The sequence below is a fragment of the Natrix helvetica genome, assembly GCF_964273705.1.
Source record: "Natrix helvetica genome assembly, chromosome: W".
Taxonomy (NCBI): domain Eukaryota; kingdom Metazoa; phylum Chordata; class Lepidosauria; order Squamata; family Natricidae; genus Natrix; species Natrix helvetica.
In genome coordinates this window covers 56,230,003-56,247,546 of record NC_138555.1, presented here as the reverse complement: position 1 = coordinate 56,247,546, position 17,544 = coordinate 56,230,003, and the positions used below count along the sequence as shown (strand labels likewise).

Below are 17,544 nucleotides of genomic sequence, written 5' to 3'. Positions count from 1 at the left end.
AGCTATCTTTCCATTATCATATTCAACCAGTTAGCAACTCCATTTTATTATCATATTTAGGGATAAAGCCCTTATCTTAACTTTATATTTTCCCATAGAGCCGATGCAGCTGGAGCGTGTTTGCAGTAGTGCCTCCCGGTTTTATTTTATTTTATCAATTTTTAGTACTCCCATTGGATCCTTTTTTATTTAATTAACATTTAATGGTGGAGATAACAGCGTAGAACATAATACAAACAAAAACTTTTGTTGCTGCTGAGAATTAAATAAGCATGGGAAAAAGAAAGAAACGCCATGGCACTAGCCCAGGATCTCTCCCTCCAGTGAAGACAGCAAAACAACCAAGAATTGAGGAGCTCTTTGTTGACAAGAGATCTGTAAGTAAAACTAACCCCCCCATCCACAACAATCTGGAGAGATTAGAACGGGACCGGCAAAAAGATGTGGCAAAACAGCATTTATTAGACTTTCCTGATCTGGTGGGGGTGGGGACAAACTGATAGCCAGCTCTTCTCACGAACAACTAGCCCAATAACTTTCTATATGGAGGCTGAGCTAAAGGCAAAAAAGGCGACCAACAACCAGATAATTCAGAGTACGGAGAGTTTACCTTGGGAAAATTCAACTGAGTTTATGGCAAAGCAATGCCTTCTCACAGCGCAAACGGTGGTTTCAATATTTGAACAATTAATTGCCATCCAACATGATGTAGAGACATTGAAAAAGGATTTAGCTGTTTTTCTTCAAGTACAATATCGTGCCCCAGGTACCCCCACTAAAGTTCTTGCAGAAGACTTGGTTAACTCCCATACACAGGATAAGGAAAAGGAAAAGGAAAAAGAAAAGAGCCAGAGAAACAGTTAAAGAGTCGGATAAAAGGTGGCAATCCTCTCAGAAAAACAGTCCCTCCCCAGACAAGGCAACGAGAGGAAAAGGTATCAATAAAGAAGAAATCAGGAAAGTATCCCTCCCTCAGTTACAACAATCACATCGCTCACTACAAACCCAATGGATAGCTTTTAGAATCCATATGAACGGACTTAATTATGGACGTTGGAATTCCAGAAGTGCAATACTAAATTCCCTAAGCCAGCTTCTTCACTGTCACAGGGGCATGATTGAGCTCCGTGCTGTGGAGTGGTTACCTGAGGCCCCAAATTGGAAGCGGATTCTCCTGTCTTTCAAACAGCCCACCATACCACAGATGTTATTCAAGATGAAGGCATATTTAGCCTCCTTCCAAATCTTTCCCGTCAGAGTCTTTGGTGAGGAAAGGGTTACTCTGTTAATAGCTAACATGCGAGCTCCCAAGGTGGCTGCCTCCTCCTCATTTTCAACCTTGGAAAAGAGAGAGAAGGACAGTGGGAGTCAACCAGCCCTGCCCGGTGAAGAGATACTTAACAGCACAGAAGCTGGTCTCATTAACGCTTTTGGCGCTCTCCCAAGGAAAGAACAAGACAATATATTATACAAGTTAGAAAATTTAAAGAAATCCTTATTGGTCATAATGGATACAGCAGAGCCGCTTATAGATCTGGTTTCCCCAATAACTGAGCCTCTCACTTCTCCCCCAGAGGACAAGGGATTACATGAATACAAGATCATGGAAAATAGAAGGCAAGACCCAAAGGGGGTATTAGAGATCCCAGTTGAGATGGAGATGTTTTCATCCCTGTGTGAATATCCCATGACACCATCAGCACCTTCAGCACCAAACCAAGAAACTGAGAGTCGACCCACGTCAGAGCCACCATCTCAAAGAATGAAAAATGACCTAATAGCGCCTTGTCCTACACCCAGAGAAGAGGCATCGCAATGGCAAACTCTGTTAGCTGGTGCTAAAACCTCTTACCCTGAACAAGTTCCTCAAGAGTCTACACATGACCTAGACGGGTCCTCCCTATTTTTAAAGAAGGCCAATTCGGTGTGCGATGACACCTCAATCCATGGTAACAACCAGACAACTTCCCTTTGTATAAATCAAGTTTCCTGATGAGCTGCAAAAGATGACCCACTTTCCCTTATAACCTGGAATATAGCAGGTTGGTTTGTTCCATCAAAAGACCAACTCTTTTTTGACTATATATCACAATTTGACATCCTCTTCTTGCAGGAAACATGGGCCTCCACAGGGATTCAGTTAGATGGCTATTGGGTTAACTCAATCCTGGCTGTCGCAAGCAAGGTGGGTGGGTGCGGGGGGAGAGCTAAAGGGGGTATTGTGACATTAGTTAATACATCCTTGCAATTTAAATGTGTACCACTGCCACCTTTCCAGCCATGGGTTGTAACTACATTACTCTTATTTAAACAGGTGGAGATTTTGCTTTTTTAATATCTATATTCCTTCACTTAATAAGAATAATGTGATTAACAAGATTTGGGACAGCATAGAAGATTTTATTGTTGGCTGTTCAGCCAAATTCCCCAAAGCTGCGATAATTATAAGGGGGGACTTAAACGCTAGAATGGAACCAAATGATCAAGCATTATTTAATCATTTTAAGATTCACTATGATGAAAATGTAACAAGAGAATCTTTGCATTCCAGACAATTTAAAGACCCTAAAGCTAATCGGGCAGGTTTGTGTGTAAGACAAATGACTGTAGGTTTGGATCTTTGTATCCTTAACGGGTCCCCATGGGGCGACTTTCCAGCAGAATATACTTATCGGGGAGCAGGAAGACAATCCACAGTTGATTACTGGATAATATCATGTGACCTCCTGAAGTTCTTACAGAAGATGGAGGTGGACTCACGACTGGAAAGCGATCATAATACAATACTCCTTACTCTCACATTGCACCAGAAATCTCTAAGGGCAGGCACAGCCTACCTACCCAGGTTAGAGACTCAAAATACCCAGGTAAAAATTAAATGGAACAAGAAAAACGCTAAGGAAGTTACCAAATGGATGCTAGCCCCTGAAACCATAGAGCTACGTACATCTCTACTAAGAAATAAGTGTGGAGGATCTTACCTAGAGGGGTTTGAATCCTTAATTTTAAATTTGAATTCGGTTCTCAGTAACAGATCACTAGCTCACTCCAAAAGGCTGGTTTCAAAGAACAAAAAATGGTTTGATAGAGATTGCGTGCAACTAAAAAGGATATATAATATGGAATTCAAGAAAAGTAAAAGTGCCCCCTTTGAGGATCACACTTACTACTTAAAGCAGCTGAAAGCACAATATAAGAACCTTCTAAAAGAAAAGAAAAGTGTGGCTCTGAAGGAGTCTTGGCATAGACTAATTACGGCAGTCAGGACAAAAAATACATCCCTTTTTTGGTACATCAACAGGGGATTGGGAAAACCTCCCCTACCCCCAGCAAATCAGGTTCCGATTCATGCCTGGGAAGAGTATTTTAGGGAGCTTTATACAGATCCTGACTATGTAACCAAGGAGAGCCAAGCTAGTTTGGACCAAACTCCTTACTGGCCCCCTGTTACACCAGAAGAGATATCCCGGTTGATCGGAGCCCTAAAGGCTAATAAGGCACCCGGGGCTGATAATGTCCTGCCAGAAATAATCAAAAAGAATGCCAGTTGGTGGGCTCCACTTTTAGCATCACATTTTACATTTATAGATAAAACAGGCCATATGCTTAGAGATTGGGGAGTAGCAATTATCATACCAATTTATAAAAAAGGTAATAGAAATGACCCAGGCAATTATAGACCCATTAGTCTTCTAAGCGTTATTAGTAAACTGTATGCCAAACACCTAAATTATAAACTTCAAGATTGGCTAATTTCAGGGGGGATAATCAAAGACGAACAAGCCGGTTTTAGAGAAGGAAGATCTACAGTGGATCATATCTTGGTACTCCACCATTTAGTACAAAAATACATATATATAAAAAAAATCCTCTCTTTTTGCGGCCTTCCTTGATTTTAAGCAGGCCTTTGATTAAATATCCAGGATCACCCTCTGGGAGAAATTAAAATGCACCACCATCGATAAACACCTCCTCTTCCTCATACAAAAATTGTATGCCAATTCCACCTTGAAAGTGAGGTGCAATCCCCAAGGCAGGTTAACCGGCTCAGTAAGGGTACAAAAAGGGGTACGGCAGGGTTGCATCCTGTCCCCCTCCCTCTTTAACTTCTATATAAATCCCCTGATTGATCTCTTACAGAACCCTGATTTCCATCCTCCTAACCTAGCACAAAGCAAAGGGCCAATTCTCTTATATGCTGATGATGCCATTATCATTTCACAAACCCCTGTAGGACTGAAGAGAGCAATTAGGGCAACACTCGGCTATTGCAGGCAAAACAAGCTGGTCCTTAACTTTGATAAATCAAAATTTTTAGTTTTTGCTAAAAGACCTAGCCAATACCCCTGGAAAATAGAAGGACATAGTTTGGAACAGGTTAGAACATTTTGATACCTTTGGGGTGGTTTTCCACTCACAAGGGACATGGAAGGCACACCTGGATCACACATTGCAAGTAGCCAATAGGTCCTCAAATGCAATTAAACATTTCTTTTATACAGGTGGAGATCAGTTAGTACCTGCTGCCTTAAAACTTTTTGAGGCCAAAACATTGGCACAAATTCTATATGGGGCACAAACAGGAATCCTTGCAAAGAAAGGCTTGCTAGAAACCATACAAACCAAATTCCTGCGAGCCATTTTAGCTGCTCCCAACGGAACTCCAAATGCCCAGTTAAGAATTAAGACAGGCATTCCAGGTAAGAGCCTGGAAGATGATGATCATTCATTGGCTTAAAATGCATTTCTTTCCAGAGGGACTGTCCCCACTAGTGTTGACTGACAATTTCCCCTCCCCCTGGAAACAGGCAATTGATCACAAACTGGGCTCTTATGGGCTCTCACCAGTATTCTTAATGTCCCTAGGCTTTGACCAAGCAAAGCAAGTAGTAATTAATAGAATGAAGGACATGGAGTTCCAAGAAGAAGTAAATAGGTTGCCTCTCCATAGTAGGGACAGAATCAAACAGGGTGTGTGGGAATTGGCAAGATATCTAAATGGCCTGATCTTCCCAAAACAAAGAATAGCTTTCTTCAGAGCCAGATTTAACATTCTTCCTTCAGCACTCCTCCAGGGCAGGTATAAGAGAACACCTATAACAGAACGGGTTTGTATATGTGGTAAAGGAGAAGTGGAAGATAATTCACATGTACTATTATACTGCGAGCTATACAGAGCTTGTAGGTCTGCACATATTCTCCCCTTATTAGAGAGATTGCCAGGGAGGGCAGACAATTTTTATCTAGGCTTTCTCCTCCAGGACACTAACCCGGTTACCACGTATGCAGTGGCAAAGTTCTGTGCTGCTGCAATGTCCATAAGAAAAAAAATGGCTACAGAAGTATAGTTGTCATCTTGTACCAATTATCTGGACATATCTAACAATCTTTGGACCATTGTATTTACTCCTATAAGTAGGTAAACCAGGGAGTGACCCGAACAATCTGAGAACATGTATGTTATTTTCCACTTTTAATGTCAATACTTTTTAATTATATCTTAATGTCAGTACTTTTTAACATATTGTAAAAACTAATGTGTATTGCTGGTCTTTGACCGTAATAAAGATTTACTTACTATTTTCCCATATGATAGTTTCTAGTTATCTGGTTTTTTCCTAGTAAGTCTTTTGTCCCACTCCTCTCTTCCTGTCTTCTCCCTTTTCTTTATTTTGACACATCCACACCCTTCAATTTTCCCCAGGTCACCATCAAAATAATATTTTATATTTCTCTTTGTTGGGGCATAATCTCCTACTTCAATTTTCCTTATGCCACTAACAACCTCCAAAACTTCTTTTGTCTGCTTTTTTCCCCCTTTTGTTGGGACACCTCCCCTTTTCACAATTTTCCCTACACCACTGCCATGACCAAGGGAGTTTTTTTTGTCTGCTTTTTATTTCCCTCCGTTTCTACCCCTTCAATGTCTCGCCCCCCCCCCTTTCTTCTTTGAGTTCTTCTTTAGCTATCTGCTTCTCTGGATTCAGAATTCTAATTAGGCTTGATATTAATTATTTATGCATATTTTTTATAATTTCACATAGTTCTTCAAATTCCCAGTTTTCCATGATGTCCAGTTCCAAAGTTACAGTTAGTTATACAGTTATGGAATTCTTACTTCAGCGTTCTGTTCCACCTTAAATTTATCTGCTTCAGTTGCTGTGGGGAGAAATGATGGGGGCCATCTTGGTCTTTTGTTCTTCCTTAATGTCTAGTTCCAAAATTGCAGTTAGTTATACAAATCTTATTTCGAGATTCTGGTCCACCTTAAATTCAAACCGGAAGAGAAGCTGGGGCCATCTTAATCTTTTGCCGAGCGAAAAAGAAGAAGAAAAAAAGCAACAAAAAAACCCAAAACCCTTCGTATTTCCCAGTTTTTGATTCCGTTATTATTCTGTTATTCTTTCCCTTACTGGGTCCGGTTGCTTGTAGCTACTCACAATATATCACTTGGAACAGACTTGCGATCAGCCAGATTCAGGTATTTTTGTTTGCCTCCTACTTTTCCAAATTCTGATTTATGGCAGTTGGTTAGTTAAAACTTCCCATACAGTCAAAGTTAGGTTATCAGTTATCAGTAAGAAGAAGTGCTTTTTTTTTGGAGTTAAGATATATTAGTTGGAAAGACTTCAAACAGAATAAATCCTTCAAAGTATTTGGTTTCTATTTCAAATCCGAAACCAAGTTTAGAGTTTATATTTGAGTGGGTTTGTCATTTCTCTGCTTTCTCCTTTCTGTCCAAAATTGTTTCAAATAAAAACTTTGGGAGAGGGGCTGGTGTTTCAACCCTCCATTTTTCCTTTCTTTCTTTTTGAAAAAGTCCCGATCTGACCATCAATATTATTTATGTTCTCAAGATTTGGGAGGAAAAGTTAGATTGCATAATCAAATAGAGGGAATAAAAGACCTAAGGGACAAATATGGGAGGAAAACTAAAAAGAAAATAAGATTAAAGGTTCAGATGTGGGTAAGAGATGATGGATAAGGGAAAATAAGAGTAAACTAATATCTTTATGAATATATTTCAATGTGTATTAATATTAGAACTATACAGGTTGGATTATTATTTTAGCAGTGTGATAGATATTAGGATAATATTTTAACATAAATGGATATGAAGAATTGGAAAAATAGATTTTGAATGACTGTACTATTAAATATGTATTAAAATATGAACAACAGTGGAAGGTTAGAACTTAACAATGGGTGACTAGGTAAATATATATAAATATATATTAATCTAAACGTGTATTAATAGTAGAAATATATGGATTGAAGAACTGGAAAGAATATGAATAGAAGTACTCTAAATGTATAAATGCTTATGATTGATACTAAAACTGTATAAGGAGATATTGAATAATGGAAGAATGAAGGATGGAATTTTGATTTAACTAAGGAAATATGAACAACAAAATAGGTGGAAAACACGTCTTTGAATATTATAGCAATATGAAATGGGGGGAAGTTAAAATAGGGAAAGAAAATAGTGGGGAATAATAACATATATATATATATATATATATATATATATATATATATATATATATATATATATATATATATATATATATATATATATATATATTTATATTAATATGTTAAGATATACAAAAGGACAGAAAGATGGTTCAGAAATGAAAGGTGATAATAAAAGGCATGTATAAATAATATGAAATAATGGAAATGAAATGTAATATTTAGGAATAATAAGATTATATTTATGTGTACTGAAATGTATGTTACCCAGTTACCACACCATTCATGTACTGATATGTATTAATATTATTTAAAAAAATGATTAAAAAAAACTGGCAGTAGGTTTGGGAGTTGATTTTGAGTCCATCTTCAACCTGAAAAAGTCCAACTAGCTCATCTTTAATAATACCAGCCCATATCAGTACCCCAATTCCACCTTACTGGTGTCTGAGTCGAAGTGGAGCTCTGTGCCCGGTACTGATCCAGCCACGGGCCCATCCACCTGGTCCGTCAAGAGTCACTCTCAATGATCCACCCCAATACACTAGACATAGGTAGAATGGCCAAATACTATGAAATTTTTGACATCCAAGGAATACTAAAAACTAGTCAGGAATTAAGAGACCAGGGAGTGATTATAGACTGATGGCCATATCTCCAACTACAATCTAGATATAAAAATGATCGAGAGGAATTTGGAATTGATATAGAACCAGAGCAATTAGACAAACTGCTGTTAGGTACAGAAGAGAAATTAGTACCAAGGATATACAATTATTTACTAAATTTTGACATGGCAGTGGAAATAGTAAAAGGACCAATGATAGTCTGGGCTAAAAAATTTGGTCATAATATTCAGTTGGAAGATTGGGAAAGAATTTGGAATAAAAAATACACAATAACAAAATCTGTCACGTACAAAGAAAACCAATACAAAATGTTTTATCGCTGGCATTTAGCCCCCCACAAGATTGGCAAAAATGTATCCAAACTTAAATCCAAACTGTTGGAAATGTAAACAGGCACAGGGTACCTTCTGTCATGCATGGTGGTTATGCCTGAGAGCTAAAAATTATTGGACTAAAATACAAATATGGAAATTACAAACACCCAAATAGAGCTCAAAGCAGAATTGTTCCTTCTGGGGATTATTAAGGGAAAGTATATGAAAGAGATAAAATATTTAATTTTGCACATAATTACAGCAGCGAGAATAACACTCACACAATGCTGGAAAAGTGATACCATGCCAACAGACTGTTTGATAATTCAAAAGATTCTTGATTGCGCAGAGATGGATGAACTCATATTGGAGTTAAGGGACAAGGAAGACTCAGAATATTATACAGTTTGGGAAAACTGGTATCAATGGATAAATAATAGGAACATGAAATGTACAGCTTAGAAACATAGATTTATAGATATAGGAATAATTAGGAATGTGTAAAAATGTATTTGAATAACAAATGGTTATGTTAGTACTGTCAAAAAGGATCCAAACTTATACAAAATTATTTCTAAAGGTATTTGTATTTTAATGTTTTAAATTTCTAATAAATAGTGGTTGGATTTCTGCCTTCTTTACCTTGGCCATGTCTCTGAGCACTGAACACCTTGTACTTCTGGCACTCCAGGTAGGTTTCAGTTCTGGAATATGACAGCACTGGAGGATGATGGGTTCCTGGTAGCTTCACATTTGATTCTTCTCAAATCTTTGGCAGTTAATCTGCGTCTTTTTGTCTCAACATATTTCTTGCGACTCTGTTGACTATTTGCAACAAAATGTTTGATGGTTTTGTGATCATGCCCCAATATCTTAGCAATTGCAAGAGTGCTGCATCCCTCTGAAACACTTTTTACAATTTTTGACTTTTCAGAGTCAGTAAAATCTCTTTTTTGGCCCATTTTGCCTGAGGAAAAGAAGCTGCTTAATAATTATGCACACCTTGATATAGGGCCGTGATGGTGAACCTGTGGCACGTGGAGCCATTTCTTAGGGCGCGAGGCGTTGCCCTGTCAGCTCCAGCGCGCATGCGCACGCTGGCCAGCTGATTTCTGCCTTCACAGAGAGGGTCTCCTCCGGGTACCTTCCGCTAAGCAGTGCGGGCGGGCGGTGCCTAGGAGTAGGGCCTTCTCTGTGATGGGCCCAACCCTCTGGAACGACCTCCCCCCCGATATTAGAACCACCTCGGATCTCCGCTCCTTCCGCAAGAAACTCAAGACCCACCTGTTTCGACTAGCCGGCCTGGCCTAATTGTAATTGTAATTGTACTTACAGGGAACATCTACTACTGACCTTCCTGGATGGCTTTCTAAATTTTAAATTTTGGGGTTTTAAACTGGTTTTATAATTGTTTTTAATTATTTAATTAGTTTGGGTTGTATATACAGACGGTATGTGTGCGTTGTTTTGTCTGATGTTTTATGTTATGTTTTGTTGTTTTATACACGAACGGTCTGTACACCGCCCCGAGTCCCTACGGGGAGAGGGGGCGGTCTATAAATTTAATAAAACCTAAACCTAAACCTTCATTTTTGGCCATTTTCGGAAGGTCGGGAATGGACTTCTGTTTTGCGCGTTGGGCCGCTTTTCACCCTCTGGAGGCTTACCTGAAGCCTCCAGAGGAAGAAAAACAGCCCTACGGGCAACCCGGAACTCCGTTCCCTAAGTTCCCGTTTGCGAGTTGGGCTGTTTTTTGCCCTCTGGAGGGTGGGGAGGCAATTTTCACCCTCCCTAGGCTCTTAGAAAGGCTCTGGAGCCTGGGGACAGCGAAAAACAGGTCCACCGTGCCATCACGATATAGGGTGTTGATCTCCTTAGGTCACACCCTCCCTCCCTCATTACACAAATACACATCACCTGATATGCTTATATCAACTAGGCATTCAAGTTTATACAGCTTGGAGGTGGGAAATATGCATAAAAATGATGATATGGTCAACATACTCACTTGCCTAATAATTGTGCACACACACATAATTGGCTTTTAATTTTTAATCTCTACTGTGTTTAAAGAGACATTTGTTTTTTAAACTGAATAAATAATACATTGTAGTCTCATCAAATAAGTCTTTAAAGCAAGCGCTTAGAGCTCTTTATCTCAAAATAGTAGGCATTGATTGGTGATTGTGTTCTATAAACAGAGACTAAGGCATGATGGGGATAGATGGCCAAGCAGGTCCAGCCACTCTTCAAAAGAAGAAGTAAATTCTGAGGACTATGGTTCAGACTGTGAAACAGGTAGTAGTGGTTCCTCTGATCCAGGAAATACTGAAAATGAAGAAGAGGAAGAGGACGAGGAAGGAATGGAGGAGGAAGATGAGGAAGACGAAGAGGAAGAGGAGGAAGTAGAAGATGGAGATGATGAGAAAGAAGAGTATGATCGAGATGAAAGAGATCAGAAGGAAGGAAATGATTATGATACGCGAAGTGAAGCTAGTGATTCTGATTCTGAATCTGCATTCTTTACTGATGGGTCAGTCAAAACTGGTTCATGCTCAGATATATCAGGTAGGAAATATATAAATATATGTTGTCTATAATTACTAATTCAGTAATACTGAAGTAGTTCAAGATAACCTGGGGGGTGGGGGTGGGGGTGCCTGGCCCTAAAGTCAGGGTTGTGTAGTCTTTTATCACCATGTCTAGGTCATCTAGAATTACTTCCAGTTTGGAGGATTTACTTCCAGATTGGTAAATTGTGAGGGGAAAATTAGCATAGTCCCAAGTAGAACAGAGCATTAAATGTTTTCTCAAACATACTATTCCTGAATCAATGAGGTTTATTCAGTCTATTAGCCATATACGTAGTACTCAGCTAACGACTACTCATTCAGCGACTACTTGAAGTAATTGCGATGGTGCTGAACAGTGGTACTTATGATGAGTCTTTTTTCTGTATATGCATTTACTAGTTCTTATTTTGTATAAACAATGTGATTGGAATAATCAAACATGATAAGTGATTTGGTTGTGTTTTTCAGTGTTTAATCTCAGCTATTTCAGTGTTACTTGAATATATCAAGCTTTAATTTCACTTTGGAGGGAAAAGATCTCAATACTCTCCACAGTGGGAAGGTGAAATAAACACCTACCATTCACTCTTTTGTTCTGAGTGTTCAATATTTCTGATACAGAATTTGCAGCATTGATAAAGGAATTTTCTATTCCTATGTGATTCTGTTATTCAGGTATTACTATTGGGGCTTTTAAACATGCAAATGAGGCAAGTACAGTGAATTGGTATGTGTAGATTGAGACCTAATTTAGGTATGCAACTATGTTTATAAATAAGAATATACATAATTACATTACTGCTATGACTGAAAAAGTGTTGATATTTCAAGTGAAGGTTAATGCTCTTTTTAAAAAACTTTAAGCACTAGCCCTCACATACACACACACTCCAGAAGGTTCCCTGAGTTTCAAATACAGCTTTGGCAGGCAATGTTTCTGGTCAGAACGAATTGTCTAAACTTTTTGTGCTTTGGGAACTAATGTCATAGCTCTCTGAATTCTGACCTAATGAGAAAAGGTTATTGAAACAGATTTTATATGTTTTGAGAGTCAACTGTATACCTAAATATTTCAAATCATATTTTCTTGCAAATACTTCTTTTGAACCTTTAAAGAACTGCTATTGTTTATTTTGATGATCTTAGATGAGAAAAAGAAGGCCAGGAAAAGAGCTAGAGGCATCTCTCCAATTGTTTTTGATAGAAGTGGAAGCTCTGCATCAGAGTCATATGCAGGTATTCTGTGGTTGCCTATCTTTGTTGATATGTGTAGCAAACCCTCAAATGCATTGGTAAAAATAATCTGTAGGCCATAATAGGCTTTGGACATGTAACTGAACCAACATAGTTGGTATTTTGGCATGTAATGTGTGAAGAATTTGATTAAGTGGGCTTTCTTATGTTAATTCTATTTTGTTGCTTCAATGGAATTTTCACTTTTTAAAACTTGGAAGATGATGATTCATTGACTAGTTTTCTCTACAGAAAACTGGCCCAACATACCAACCCCAAAAAGAAACAACTAAAAAAAATTAAATTGAAATCCTCATGCTCATTTAGCAGCATTCTTTTTGTGTGTGGGGGTGCACATCAGGAGGAATAATTTGTCATGAATGAAAATAGCATGTGAAAAGATTGTAGAATTTGTATTGTATCTCTAGTAAGGCTAGATCTGAACAAATGTACTTTGGCTAAATACAGGTTCAGAAAAGAAGCATGAGAAATTATCATCTTCTGTTCGTGCTGTCCAAAAAGGTATAATTTAAATTTGAAAAATTTTAATGCATGCATCTATTGCAAGCTGTTGCATTGACTTTGTTAATTTATGGTAAGTAGTATAATGTTCCAGTGTACAATGAAATGAATGCTAGTAGATAATTCAAATTATTTGCACTGGGTTTTTAATGGGAAATATTTCATTATTGAATTAGCAAGCAAACAAGCAATCTAACTGATCTTTTTTGAAAATATATTTTCATTGTTTACATATAAATATATTGAATACAGTGTAATTGTCTTGGCATTACACTTGCCATGAAACAAAGGTAAAAACAAATAACATATATACTATTTTAAACAGTGCTAGTGTTATACAGTTATTTTTTGACCATCATATTCTAGAATGTCAACTTATCTATCATTGTAGTACCTACATTCTAATGCCTACATAGTATCTCTTTCTATGTCCACCTAACCTGATTCTTTCGTATTCCAACTTCCACCTCGTGTTTCTAACCATGGATAGAATCTATTCCATGTAGCATAGTATTCTGTATCTCCTTTATCTTTTATTTTTAGCGTTAGTCTGTCCATTTCCGCACAGACTAGTATCTTCCTTATCGTCTCCTCCTCTGAAGGGGTGTTTTCACTCTTCCACTGCTGCGCATACACAATTCTTGCTGTGGTCAAGATGTGTAATATTAGGCAGAGAAGCCAGAAGCATAGCGAAGAGACTGGTTGGGAAATAGCAGAGCTCCGACAGGCTCCACAAAAACCCAGCCAGACAAAACACTGCCAGGGGATCTTCGGATCGGAACCGTTCTGGAGGAACGGGGAAAAAGTACAAACATCTCGAACGACCAAGAGGAACCGGCAGTTCCTTGGCAGGTCGGAGATAAAGCTCTCCAAACTGACAGCGGGGGCGGCGGCCATATTCAAATGACCGCTTCAAAGTCAGGGCAACCGGATCAAGCTGTTTGAGCAGGAGCAGTGTTGGAGCAAAGTCTTGGATTTGGGTGAGAGAGTGACCAACCCATGGGTAAAAAAACTTTAAATTTGGATCTAAAAAGAGACCTGGAGTGGAATTAGCGGCTATTTGGCAGATGGGATATTAGTGGAGGAAAAAAGACAAAGCAGAGATTAAAACAGAAAAGCCCCAGAAGATCGTTGTTCCCAAAATTGGAGTTGGAGATACTAACAAATAAGTAAAGAACTTTTGGGGGGGGGGGGGGGATTCCTTTCTTTCTTTTTTGTCCTTTTTTCCATTTTTTGATGACTAAAAGTGGACTTTGACAGCTTTTGACAGCCAGCTGATTAGAATGTACCATGGAGAGAGAGCCATCTTCTGGTGAGAAGAGAATACTACAAGACCTAATAAGGGAAAAAAAAAAGAGGGGGAAAGGAACAGCTACAGAGCTTGAGCTTGATTATAACAAAAGATACTTTGAAGATACTTTGAAGCTGTGGGAACCATTAAGAAGTTTCTGTTTCTTCAACAGTGTTTTGGATTTGATCGGCTATAATTGTGGAAGAAAAAAAATATTTAATGTGGGCTGGACTGGACTAAAATTGGAATTGGACTTTAGAATTTGGAAACAAAAAGGGGAAAAAATCCCAGGGACTTTAAGTTCTAATAAAAGTGACATAGTAGAAAAACAATTTTGGGGGGGTTAAATTAGCCAAACAGACATGATGGAACTTTGGATGTATGGTGAACTACTTGAGATGTTAAAAAATGCACATGAAAGTTTAGATGGTAAAGAAAAATTAGAAATTCAGGAGGAATACTCAGATCAGGGAGGAGGAGAAAAGGCGGTAGAAGAGAGGCCAAATGATGACCAAGAAGATACCATAGAAGAAAGAGAGATTGAAAAAGAAAAATACTTAGATGATTTCACTGGGTTTTACGGTGACATACAAAAAGCAGACAAGGGGGAATGGTCCCCAAAAAAGAAAAAAATTAAGCAATAAAGATGGGAATAGTGGGGAAAGATTGGAACAAAACTTGGGGAAGTTACCAGAACAATAAAATTAAAAGGGAGAAAAAAGAGTGGGAAGAAAAAATATAGGAATTACAAAAAGAAGAAAAAGAAGAAGCTAGGTGAATGGGTGGAAAGAAGAGAACATAAAAGAAGTGAAATTTCTGAGAGACCAAGAGAAAGTGGTTAAAATAGGAGGAAGTGGTTAAAATAGGAGGAAGGCAAAGAGAAGGATTTACTAGTAGAATAAAGTGAAATGTGTTAATAATTTTAATGGTAGGTAGCTAATTATGATGTGAGTGAACTATATTAATATTATTAATTGTGGATAACTAAGTGAAATGCTTAATTGTGGATAACTAAGTGAATATAAATATAAAAATTGATTTTGAGGATATATGCTATCTATAGTAAAATAGAATAACATGGAAATGAAATGATAAATTTGGTTAATTTGGGGGCAATGATGATACTGTTTATGTATTAAGAAGAAATTAAATTTAAGATGGAAGATATAGAAATGAAATAACATGGCTGAAATTTGAAATGGAAATATGATGTAAAATGAACTATGTACATGAGAAGATGTTAAAGGGGAAAGCCCGGACAACACTTTGTTTATAAAAGAATTTAAAATTTGCAACAAAAAAAACCTTTGTTTCAATAAAAAAAAGATGTGTAATATTAGGTATATTGTCCCTGTATCATAGCCATCTGATATAATGCCTAATAAAAATAATTCTGGCTTAAACTCTATATGTTGTCTAATCATTTTTTCTAACCACATATGAATTTGTATCCAAAATTTCCTTGCTTTTATACAGGTCCACCCAGAGGTGGTATTCAGCAGGTTCTGACCAGTTCTGGAGAACCGGTAGCAGAAATTTTGAGTAGTTCGGAGAACCGGTAAATACCCCATCTACTCTCTGCCTTCCGAGTCCCAGTTGATTGGGAGGAAATGGGGATATTGCAGTAACCTTTCCCTGGAGTGGGGAGCGAATGGAGATTTTACAGCATCCTTCCCCTGCCACACTCACCAAGCCATGCCACGTCTACCAAGCCACGCCCACAGAACCGGTAGTAAAAAAAATTGAATCCCACCACTGGGTCCACCACATGTGGTAATATGTACCAGGTATTTGTTTACGTTTCCAACAGTTTGGGGACATATTGCTAAACATTTTGGCCAATCTTGCCGGGGGCAGAGACCACCTATAGAACATTTTATAGAGATTTTTCTTATATGATGTGGCCATTTTCAGTTTCCGATTTCTCTTCCAAAGCTTTTGCCATTTATCCAAATCTATATTATATCCAAAAATTTTAGTCGATATTATTGTCTCTTTAACTTGTTCTTCCATTTTGTAATTTAATAAATAATTGTATAGTATCCTTATCAATTTGTCATAAGTCCCCACCAGGGGTGGGTTTCAAATTTGTTTACTACCAGTTCTGTGGGCGTGGCTTATTTTGTGGGCATGGCTTGGCAGTCATGTGACCGGGTGGCCGTGGCCAACCTGTAAAATGTGGTGAAACTAACTTAACTACGCTCTTGCTTGGCAACCAAAATTTTGGGCTCAATTGTCATAAGCTTTTTCTTTCTTTCTTTCTTTCTTTCTTTCTTTCTTTCTTTCTTTCTTTCTTTCTTTCTTTCTTTCTTTCTTTCTTTCTTTCTTTCGTCTCTCCCTACCTCTTTCTTTCTCTTTCTTTGTCTTTGTCTTTCTTTTTTCTCTCTCTCCCTTCCTTCCTTCCTTTTTCTTTCTTTCTCAATCTTTCTCTCTCTCTCTCTCTCTCTCACACACACACACACACACACACCTGGTCTGGGCACATAGAAGGAGCCCTTCCCGGGGAGTTATCCTGCATGGATGTACTTGGCAGCGGCAGCAGAGCACACCCTGCCCTTCGGGGGTCCGTTCCCCCGGCAGATGTTCCAGGGCTGCCGCACATGTGCACCGCTTGCCCTCCCAGAGCACTTTCCTCCTTCTCCCACTGCTGAAAGAAAGAATATCCCGCCGTCCTGGAACTGTGCTATGCCGGAAAGTGCTTTGGGAGGGCAAGCGGAGGGGGATGATGCGAAAAAGGCTGCCTTCCACCCAGGCCCGTGTGCCTCTTGTGCTGGCTCTGCGGGGCTTCGGGCTCCGAAGCAGCCCACTGGCTTCCCACCTGGCCACCTGCCTGCTCTCTTTGCAGATCGGCCTGACCCACCACCGCCACTACTTCGGAAACTCATCCCGTGGAGTCTGGTGCTCTGGGGGAAGGAGACTTGGCTGCGGCACCACTTCACACCGGTGAAGAAGCGGAGCAAGAGGCTCAGAAGGTGCTGGTGGGCGGGTGGGAGGAGCCCCTCACACGGGGAGCAGGCCAAGCCTGGCCACACCACCATGGAATCTGTGGCATTTTGCCTTCGGCCTGGGCAGCAGCGCTTTATCTTGGCAAAGACCAGGTTGCCGTACTTGTAGTCCGGCGCCATTCACTTTCATTTTGTGGCGGGAGAAGGAAGAAAGCGAACGCAGCAGTGCTCTGGCAGGGCAGGCGGACGTCTGCAGGGAGGGAGGGATGATGTCGAGAGTGGCGTCCCCTTCCAAGCACAGCACACGGAGGTGGCGGGCAAGTTGACCAAGGCAGCCCCGGCGTGCCTGTTGCTGGGGAGGCACGATGATCACTTGGTGGGGGCTGCATCAGCCTCTCCGCCCACGCCATGTCCTGCTCTGGCTGGCCGCATGACTACAAGTGCAGCGATCTGGTCTTTGCTAAGATGAAGTGACGCTGCAGAAGTGACGCTGCGGCCGAGTCTCCTTCTCCCGGAGCACAGGACTCCATGGGCAGAGTTCCCGGAGTCGGATGGGAT

The 17,544-nt window shown here is 39.4% G+C and overlaps 1 protein-coding gene across 5 annotated transcripts in view; it reads left to right on the top strand.

The window, feature by feature from the left end:
• The window catches only part of LOC309400337 (YTH domain-containing protein 1-like), a 115,232-nt gene that overhangs the window by 41,816 nt on the left and 55,872 nt on the right, over positions 1-17,544 (top strand). For 4 of the 5 annotated variants that reach the window (XM_081968762.1, XM_081968761.1, XM_081968759.1 and 1 more), the window contains 3 exons: positions 10,624-10,990; positions 12,142-12,231; positions 12,697-12,750. In XM_081968762.1, the coding sequence (XP_081824888.1) occupies positions 10,624-10,990; positions 12,142-12,231; positions 12,697-12,750 (511 nt within the window). The remainder of the gene's footprint in view (positions 1-10,623; positions 10,991-12,141; positions 12,232-12,696; positions 12,751-17,544) is intronic. The other variant, XM_081968760.1, reaches the window with a different exon arrangement.